The sequence below is a fragment of the Salmo salar genome, chromosome 03 (assembly GCF_965601325.2).
Source record: "Salmo salar chromosome 03, fSalSal1, whole genome shotgun sequence".
NCBI lineage: Eukaryota > Metazoa > Chordata > Actinopteri > Salmoniformes > Salmonidae > Salmo > Salmo salar.
In genome coordinates this window covers 95,462,704-95,473,790 of record NC_138293.1, presented here as the reverse complement: position 1 = coordinate 95,473,790, position 11,087 = coordinate 95,462,704, and the positions used below count along the sequence as shown (strand labels likewise).

General features: G+C 41.9%; 2 protein-coding genes across 2 annotated transcripts in view; one reads left to right on the top strand and one right to left on the bottom strand.

Annotated features, from left to right (window-relative positions):
* LOC106602029 (peripheral myelin protein 22) overlaps window positions 1-11,087 on the bottom strand; it is a 544,081-nt gene that overhangs the window by 146,491 nt on the left and 386,503 nt on the right. The gene's annotated exons all lie outside the window — the stretch shown is intronic.
* rnf222 (ring finger protein 222) lies at window positions 267-1,575 on the top strand. The gene has a single exon (XM_014194467.3). The coding sequence runs from the start codon at window positions 541-543 to the stop codon at window positions 1,234-1,236; it is 696 nt and encodes a 231-aa protein (XP_014049942.1). The 5' UTR covers window positions 267-540; the 3' UTR covers window positions 1,237-1,575.

The window sequence follows — 11,087 nt, the reverse complement described above, 5'->3', positions numbered from 1 at the left end:
AGTTATACTGCAGACTGACTGCAATCTTTTTCGCAAGGGTGTGCACCAATATCAAATTAATTACAAGGCATTTCTATGAAGTCAACCTCAATAACACATAGCTTATCTGTTCTGTGGGTCAGACTTCATGGTTTGGAGAATGGTGGGACATGACTGTCACTGGAATTACATCTGCAGTGTTCTTTCTCAAACATTCCAAATCCTGTTTGGCTGATTTTGTCACTCAGGGGAAACTGAACGCACCAGAAGAGCAGCGAGTCACACAGGTGTAGCCTATGGGTATAGATGACAGCCCTCCCTGAGAGGGAGACACTGCCCTGTATGGGAGGAGTGGCACGTGTTTTGGTTTCACTCAGCCAGTGCAACAGACCTTCGGGTAGGTAGGTTCGGGATCCTAGCCTATTGAAATCAGCTTTATTCTCGCTGTTGGAACTATAGTCAAATCCCGAGGCGCCAACAGCTGTTATTAGGATTATTGGTGATTCCATGGTGCACCACCGGTGTAGATAGCACTGCCAGGCAGCGCGTAAAGGCTCCAGGATGACACCATTCGACGGACATCAAGCGGAGGAACGGGACTCGCAGAGCCAGGAGGACTCAGAGTGTCCCGTGTGTTATGATAGTCTCTCTGGCACGGAGAGGACGCTGAGCTGCGGACACGTTTTCTGCCACGACTGTCTGGTCAAAACCTTAGTCAGTATCAACAGGGACGGCGTCATCAGAGACACCATCATCTGTCCCGTCTGCCGACACCTGACTTTCATCAAGAAGCAACAGGAGGTTGGGGTTCCTCTCTCCCCGGGGAAAGAGGCCGAGGAAGGAGGCAGGCAGACCTTGAAGGTCCCTGTCCCTCCACCAGCACCTGGTAACCCACAGCATCACCATGAAACACGACGCGCGTCAGGGCATAGTAGCTCACCGTCTGATTCAAGTGGACTGAGCTGGATTGGGAGACGCTTTAGGTGGATTTCAGAGAGATGCAGGAGTCGACGGATACTATCACTGATCAGTCCCGACCACAGAAACTCTCAGATTTTCATCATCAGTGCCCAGGGCCGACCCATGGCTGATGAAGATGCGGTTAGCCTGGACACTATGTCTGTTGTTCCCCAACCCAACCGCAGAAGACGGCGAATCAGGATTTGCACAACGGCACGTTGCTTGGTCGTTCTGCTTGTGATATTCACACTGATGGCAATGGTAGCTGCCACACTTCCTTGGATTATATTGGCATAGCCCACAAAGCCAGAGCCATATGGCTCTAGCATATGCATGGTGCGTCATTACGCACTACTTGATAGATGACCCATTTCTTGTTATTGTATGGTCTAATTTTCTCTTCTTCACTCATGCTCTCATGAAGACAATTTATTTCACTTAATTCATTGAAACATGTCACTTTGTCCATTCTGTCAATATGTATTGTAGTGCCATATAGTTTGAACTTGCACACTGTGTTCCTTGTATGCCTGTTTGTCCTCAATGACCTGGACAGGATCTAATTAAGTCACCGAATGAAACAGCGCTGGTTCAGTCACTCTGGTTTCTGCAATAAAGTGATAGTTTATGGAATGACTTAGAGGAAAAGGCATTTTCTTAATTCCTACATTTATACACTTTATGATGGTGATTTGCTTAATAATGGTCGAAATATTGGTCCTAAGATCAAAAGAAAAGGAGGCCCCTGTGAACATGCCTCCATATTCACCCATTACCATAGGTCTATAACTACCCCTGCTCACCATATAACTGCCCCATATGTTGTTGGCAACAAGTCCTCAATATAGAACGGTGAGGGTTGCAATCCCAGCACCTCTCATGGAGACCATTGTTGTGCGTTTCTGGTTGTAAGTTGTTTTACCTGTTTAATGAGAACTTCAGTGACATTTACAAGTACAGGCTACAGTTACTTTATTAGATGGACTAGATAACCAACACATCATGTGCCAAAGTCTCTTTATGTCCTACCGGCACGTGGTGTATTCTGACAATGTGAACAGAGAAAGGGAGACAGAAACAGACACAGAGACACATGAGAGGCACCGAGACAGAACGAGACACCGAGACACAGAGAGAAAGTGCGCTCTCAAATGCCTTCAGTATGCTCAGCAAATAATTCATGTGAGTCCCTGGCAGGTTGAAGGAGCAAGACCGACTTGCAGGTAAAGATGAGCATGGGTCGGGGATTGATTGCTGTAAAGAGAGACATGGGGCATGGGAACACTGAGGTGTTGTCTTACCACTGACACTACTTAGAGGCCCTGCTATACCAACACCAGGGAGAGTTAGCTCTGCTTTCTCTATTGTGAAGGGAACAATGTGTACAGTTTATAATGGACAAGGAATGTACAGTATTGGAGGATCTGATAGTTGTGTAGGCTACATGGTGAACATAAAAGGTGTTGCATAGTCATATATATATATATATATATATATATATATATATATATATATATATATATATATATATATATATGTGTTCTGTTCCTAGAGTTATAGTGTGTATATTGGGTCACTAAGTGAATGTATGCGAGTACATGAGTTGTAGTTATTACTAGTTTACTATCACTGTATGAGAGCAACTTACTGTGAAGTGTTACATAGCAACTTACAGTAAAGTGTTGCAGAGAAAATTAATGGAAAATGTTACAGAGCAACTTAATGGAACATGTTACAGAGCAACTTACAGTAAAGTGTTACAGAGCAACTTACTGTAAAGTGTTACAGAGCAACTTACTGTAAAGTGTTACAGAGCAACTTACAGTAAAGTGTTACAGAGCAACTTACTGTAAAGTGTTACAGAGCAACTTACAGTAAAGTGTTACAGAGCAACTTACTGTAAAGTGTTACAGAGCAACTTACAGTAAAGTGTTGCAGAGAAAATTAATGGAAAATGTTACAGAGCAACTTAATGGAACATGTTACAGAGCAACTTACAGTAAAGTGTTACAGAGCAACTTACTGTAAAGTGTTACAGAGCAACTTACAGTAAAGTGTTACAGAGCAACTTACTGTAAAGTGTTACAGAGCAACTTACAGTAAAGTGTTACAGAGAAACTTACTGTAAAGTGTTACAGAGCAACTTACTGTAAAGTGTTACAGAGCAACTTACAGTAAAGTGTTACAGAGAAACTTACAGTGAAGTGATAACTAGTTTATTATGTAAGGAGAAAGCTTTCTGGAATGTGCTTTATCAACGTCTCCATCCTCCATGTGTACTCTCTTTCCTCTGCTTGTCTAGTTGTTCCTGTTTTACTGGTTGGTTAGCAACCAACCAACCGCCTCAGCTGTTCTGGTTCCTCCCTCCCTTCTTTCTTCCCAGTGAGAGGGAGGAGGGAGAGGGGGAGGGAGGGAGGGGTGAGAGAGGGAGGTGGTGGGGGAGGGTGTGTGGAGAAGTGTAATAATGAATTTCAGTTAATGACTCAGCATTATTTAGTAATTAAACCTACTCTTGCTGTGAGACTGGATGGGTGACATTCTATTACAGAGACTTAATTAATGTTCTTGTGTAAGAAATTAAATGATGTGGCATATCAAAATCAACTCTCAAAGTTGTACCATAAATCCACAATGAATTAATGAGCATAAAACTATAAAACATATTTTCAAAAGTTTTGAACAAGGAAAACAAGTTGTATTAAATATACGTTGTTGGTTCCTAGAATGATAACATCAGATAGGGATCTGCCGATTACCTTTGAATCACTACTCAAGGTCATTACCGAAGAACGATTTGGGGATTAAATACTGTAATAAACAATGCCTCTGCCTGGCACTTTTTATGTGGAGTCAAACGTTCCAGTGACGTATAAACTTTAGGAACAGCATGACACCGATACCACTGGTTATACTGGTGGAAAGTCTCTCTCTGATACCACTGGTTATACTGGTGGAAAGTCTCTCTCAGATACCACTGGTTATACTGGTGGAAAGTCTCTCTCTGATACCACTGGTTATACTGGTGGAAAGTCTCTCTCAGATACCACTGGTTATACTGGTGGAAAGTCTCTCTCAGATACCACTGGTTATACTGGTGGAAAGTCTCTCTCTGATACCACTGGTTATACTGGTGGAAAGTCTCTCTCAGATACCACTGGTTATACTGGTGGAAAGTCTCTCTCAGATACCACTGGTTATACTGGTGGAAAGTCTCTCTCTGATACCACTGGTTATACTGGTGGAAAGTCTCTCTCTGATACCACTGGTTATACTGGTGGAAAGTCTCTCTCTGATACCACTGGTTATATTGGTGGAAAGTCTCTCTCAGATACCACTGGTTATACTGGTGGAAAGTCTCTCTCTGATACCACTGGTTATACTGGTGGAAAGTCTCTCTCTGATACCACTGGTTATACTGGTGGAAAGTCTCTCTCTGATACCACTGGTTATACTGGTGGAAAGTCTCTCTCAGATACCACTGGTTATACTGGTGTGGAAAGTCTCTCTCAGATACCACTGGTTATACTGGTGGAAAGTCTCTCTCAGATACCACTGGTTATACTGGTGGAAAGTCTCTCTCAGATACCACTGGTTATACTGGTGGAAAGTCTCTCTCTGATACCACTGGTTATACTGGTGGAAAGTCTCTCTCAGATACCACTGGTTATACTGGTGGAAAGTCTCTCTCTGATACCACTGGTTATACTGGTGGAAAGTCTCTCTCTGATACCACTGGTTATACTGGTGGAAAGTCTCTCTCAGATACCACTGGTTATACTGGTGGAAAGTCTCTCTCAGATACCACTGGTTATACTGGTGGAAAGTCTCTCTCTGATACCACTGGTTATACTGGTGGAAAGTCTCTCTCAGATACCACTGGTTATACTGGTGGAAAGTCTCTCTCAGATACCACTGGTTATACTGGTGGAAAGTCTCTCTCTGATACCACTGGTTATACTGGTGGAAAGTCTCTCTCTGATACCACTGGTTATACTGGTGGAAAGTCTCTCTCTGATACCACTGGTTATATTGGTGGAAAGTCTCTCTCAGATACCACTGGTTATACTGGTGGAAAGTCTCTCTCTGATACCACTGGTTATACTGGTGGAAAGTCTCTCTCTGATACCACTGGTTATACTGGTGGAAAGTCTCTCTCTGATACCACTGGTTATACTGGTGGAAAGTCTCTCTCAGATACCACTGGTTATACTGGTGTGGAAAGTCTCTCTCAGATACCACTGGTTATACTGGTGGAAAGTCTCTCTCAGATACCACTGGTTATACTGGTGGAAAGTCTCTCTCTGATACCACTGGTTATACTGGTGGAAAGTCTCTCTCTGATACCACTGGTTATACTGGTGGAAAGTCTCTCTCAGATACCACTGGTTATATTGGTGGAAAGTCTCTCTCAGATACCACTGGTTATACTGGTGGAAAGTCTCTCTCAGATACCACTGGTTATACTGGTGGAAAGTCTCTCTCTGATACCACTGGTTATACTGGTGGAAAGTCTCTCTCTGATACCACTGGTTATACTGGTGGAAAGTCTCTCTCTGATACCACTGGTTATACTGGTGGAAAGTCTCTCTCTGATACCACTGGTTATACTGGTGGAAAGTCTCTCTCTGATACCACTGGTTATACTGGTGGAAAGTCTCTCTCAGATACCACTGGTTATACTGGTGGAAAGTCTCTCTCTGATACCACTGGTTATACTGGTGGAAAGTCTCTCTCAGATACCACTGGTTATACTGGTGGAAAGTCTCTCTCTGATACCACTGGTTATACTGGTGGAAAGTCTCTCTCTGATACCACTGGTTATACTGGTGGAAAGTCTCTCTCTGATACCACTGGTTATACTGGTGGAAAGTCTCTCTCTGATACCACTGGTTATACTGGTGGAAAGTCTCTCTCTGATACCACTGGTTATACTGGTGGAAAGTCTCTCTCAGATACCACTGGTTATACTGGTGGAAAGTCTCTCTCTGATACCACTGGTTATACTGGTGGAAAGTCTCTCTCTGATACCACTGGTTATACTGTTGGAAAGTCTCTCTCTGATACCACTGGTTATACTGGTGGAAAGTTTCTCTCAGTATTTACTCAGGCACCCCCTCTTGAGAAACTGGTTACCTGTAATCTCATTCACCAGCCGGTTCTTTATCTGGAGCCTGGGGACCAGGTTACCTGTAATCTCATTAAACCTTTATTTAACTAGGCAAGTCAGTTAAGAACAAATTCTTATTTACAATGACGGCCTACCATAGGCCAAACCCGGACAACGCTGGGCCAATTGTGCACCACCCTATGGGACTCCCAATCACGGCCGGATGTGATACAGCCTGGAAAAGATCAGGGTCCTTTTCTAAATAGTCTCTCAGGGTGCTGATCTAGGATCAGTTTTGCTTTATACCATAACTAGTAAGATTGCATGGACAAGGAGGATATGATCCTAGATCAGCACTACTACTCTAAATACGGTTGCTGGAAAATAGTCGTAAGGAAGAAAAGGTGTACTGACACATAGAAACCACATGATGGTTGTGTAATCTGATACATAGAAACCACATGATGGTAGTGTACTGACACATAGAAACCACATGATGGTAGTGTAATCTGATACATAGAAACCATATGATGGTAGTGTAATCTGACACATAGAAACCACATGATGGTAGTGTACTGACACAGAAACCACATGATGGTAGTGTAATCTGATACATAGAAACCACATGATGGTAGTGTAATCTGAAACATAGAAACCACATGATGGTAGTGTAATCTGACACATAGAAACCACATGATGGTAGTGTACTGACACATAGAAACCACATGATGGTAGTGTAATCTGACACATAGAAACCACATGATGGTAGTGTACTGACACATAGAAACCACATGATGGTAGTGTAATCTGACACATAGAAAGCACATGATGGTAGTGTAATCTGACACATAGAAACCACATGATGGTAGTGTAATCTGACACATAGAAACCACATGATGGTAGTGTAATCTGACACATAGAAACCACATGATGGTAGTGTATTCTGACACATAGAAACCACATGATGGTGGTGTAATCTGACAAATAGAAACCACATGATGGTGGTGTAATCTGATACATAGACACCACATGATGGTAGTGTAATCTGACACATAGAAACCACATGATGGTAGTGTAATCTGACACATAGAAACCACATGATGGTAGTGTAATCTGATACATAGAAACCACATGATGGTAGTGTACTGACACATAGAAACCACATGATGGTAGTGTAATCTGATACATAGAAACCACATGATGGTAGTGTAATCTGACACATAGAAACCACATGATGGTAGTGTAATCTGATACATAGAAACCACGTGATGGTAGTGTAATCTGACACATAGAAACCAGATGATGGTAGTGTACTGACACATAGAAACCACATGATGGTAGTGTAATCTGACACATAGAAATCACGTGATGGTAGTGTACTGACACATAGAAACCACATGATGGTAGTGTAATCTGATACATAGAAACCACATGATGGTAGTGTAATCTGATACATAGAAACCACATGATGGTAGTGTAATCTGACACATAGAAACCACATGATGGTAGTGTAATCTGACACATAGAAACCACATGATGGTAGTGTAATCTGACACATAGAAACCACATGATGGTAGTGTAATCTGACACATAGAAACCACATGATGGTAGTGTAATCTGACACATAGAAACCACATGATGGTAGTGTAATCTGACACATAGAAACCACATGATGGTAGTGTAATCTGATACATAGAAACCACATGATGGTAGTGTAATCTGATACATAGAAACCACATGATGGTAGTGTAATCTGATACATAGAAACCACATGATGGTAGTGTAATCTGACACATAGAAACCACATGATGGTAGTGTAATCTGATACATAGAAACCACATGATGGTAGTGTAATCTGACACATAGAAACCACATGATGGTAGTGTAATCTGACACATAGAAACCACATGATGGTAGTGTAATCTGATACATAGAAACCACATGATGGTAGTGTAATCTGATACATAGAAACCACATGATGGTAGTGTACTGACACATAGAAACCACATGATGGTAGTGTAATCTGACACATAGAAACCACATGATGGTAGTGTAATCTGACACATAGAAACCACATGATGGTAGTGTAATCTGACACATAGGAACCACATGATGGTAGTGTAATCTGATACATAGAAACCACATGATGGTAGTGTAATCTGATACATAGAAACCACATGATGGTAGTGTAATCTGATACATAGAAACCACATGATAGTAGTGTAATCTGATACATAGAAACCACATGATGGTAGTGTACCGACACATAGAAACCACATGATGGTAGTGTAATCTGATACATAGAAACCACATGATGGTAGTGTAATCTGAAACATAGAAACCACATGATGGTAGTGTAATCTGACACATAGAAACCACATTATGGTAGTGTACTGACACATAGAAACCACATGATGGTAGTGTAATCTGACACATAGAAACCACATGATGGTAGTGTACTGACACATGGAAACCACATGATGGTAGTGTAATCTGAAACATAGAAACCACATGATGGTAGTGTAATCTGATACATAGGAACCACATGATGGTAGTGTATTGACACATAGAAACCACATGATGGTAGTGTAATCTGACACATAGGAACCACATGATGGTAGTGTACTGACACATGGAAACCACATGATGGTAGTGTAATCTGAAACATAGAAACCACATGATGGTAGTGTACTGACACATAGAAACCACATGATGGTAGTGTAATCTGGATAACATCCTGGTTCAGTTCTACTTCTACATTTAAATGTAACCTTTATTTAACTTTTATTTAACCTTTATTTAACTAGGCAAGTCAGTTAAGAACAAATTCTTATTTACAATGACGGCCTACCATAGGCCAAACCCGGACGACGCTGGGCCAATTGTGCACCGCGCTATGGGACTCCCAATTACAGTTGGTTGTGATACAGCCTGCATTCAAACCAGGGTGTCTGTAGTGATGCTTCAAGCACTGAGATGGAGTGCCTTAGACCACTGTGCCACTCGGGAACCACTCTGAGTTTCTTGTCATGCATGGCAACAAGAATGTTACATTACAATAGTCCACGTTTGACACAAACAGCCATGTCAATAGGACACTTGTTGTCAGGCTTTTACTGTTACATGTTGGCCATTGATTTTTGCCCCCCTTGATGTAGGCTAAACATTGGAAAAGTTGGCCCTGTGACATTTATCATAACCTACCGACCCATGTCCTATCTACAACATAACTGTAAGCATGTCATTTATTGATAATTCAATTGGAAACATTATTAATTCCCTTGGTCATCCGTAATAACTAATGCTGAGTGAGATGAGTTGGAACAGTTCACGATTTACTACACTACCCACAGTGCTTTGCCGCGCAGCGTGTCATGACACTGTCACTCTCTGCTGCCCATAGCGGCGAATTGATCCAGCATCTCTGCACTGGGTGTATAGGGCGAATGGATACGGGAAAATGCAGTGAAAATATGTAATTCAGCGCATTTTCAATGTTTTAACAATTGCGATGAGGGAGAGAAAGTATGAGAGGGCGGATTTTCTCTTGTGCCGCTGCGGAGTACGGGCCGTTATTTTGAGAGAAATGCGGAGTCTTTTTCTCCATAGGTGTTAACGCAGAAAATACAAGATGAAGAAGCAATTCAATCGAATGCGACAGCTCGCCAACCAAACGGTGGGCAGGTAAGCAAAACGGGAAACCGGTTTACAGCCTCCTTTTCCATACCTTGTTATGCATGTGACAGTGAGTGAGAGTTTGCAGGAAACGTAGCGTAGCCTGCAAATCTGCTTGAGCAGCGCTTGGTCCCATTCCAATGGGAAGGGAATAGGTAACGGGACCAAGCAGATAATATTCATAATCATATAGGGATTATTGTCATACAGAATCACCGCAACGAATTGATATAGCCAACAGGGATAATGCATAGGATGCATTTATTTCACATTGCTGGAGGTCTCCTTTTGCGTAATGGCCATTTGGAATACCGCAGAGCGTGTAGGCGCATTGCCCTTCTCCCAGCCCACTGGATATAATAATATTTATATCTTCAGTTCAGCAGCATCACAATATATGGGGTCATTATTGGGCAGAGGAGGAAGTGGGGGGGGGACATGTAAATTGGGGCTAAACGCTGTCATTTCATATCAGGGGTAAAATGATGCCTGTCACCCACCTTCTGAAGGCTAGATACTGCTGATGCGGACAGATGTCTCTGCGACACGAGGGGGAATGGGAAAATTCGCAATGCTTTCAATACGCAGTTATCTGAGCTGTGGTTCCTGTCAGAAATGAGAAACATTGCAGGTGCAGCATCATGATCGTCTCCTATGCCCGGGAAAGGTCGTTTAGCACTGCATCAGGTACCTTCAATCCTATGGATGTAGCCTGTGTCATATTCCTCCACAATCCACATAGTTTACCTAGCAACTACACTTTGCCCCACTCAATTAGCGAAGGAGTTCTGGATCTGGTGTCACAGGAATGTGTTTATTATCACCTATGGAAAGCTTTTTAATTTGGGAATTATTTTTATTTGTTATTTAACGCCAGCATGGTGTGTGCAACGCCAGGGTTCTGGGTTCGATTCCCACAGGGGGCCAATACAAAAAGAACAAAACATTTTTAAAAATGCATGAAATGAAATGTATTCACTACTGTAAGTCGCTCTGGATAAGAGCCTCTGCTAAATTACTAAAAATGTAACATTTAAAAATGATATTGATATGCCTGAACAACAGATGTCCTTATTACTCCCATGCTGGGATACCTGTAAAAAACAAATCAAATATCAGGTACATCATGTTGTTTATCCACCTGTAATATCAGGTACATAATGTTGTTTATCCACCTGTAATATCAGGTACATAATGTTGTTTATCCACCTGTAATATCAGGTACATAATGTTGTTTATCCACCTGTAATATCAGGTACATCATGTTGTTTATCCACCTGTAATATCAGGTACATAATGTTGTTTATCCACCTGTAATATCAGGTACATAATGTTGTTTATCCACCTGTAATATCAGGTACATAAT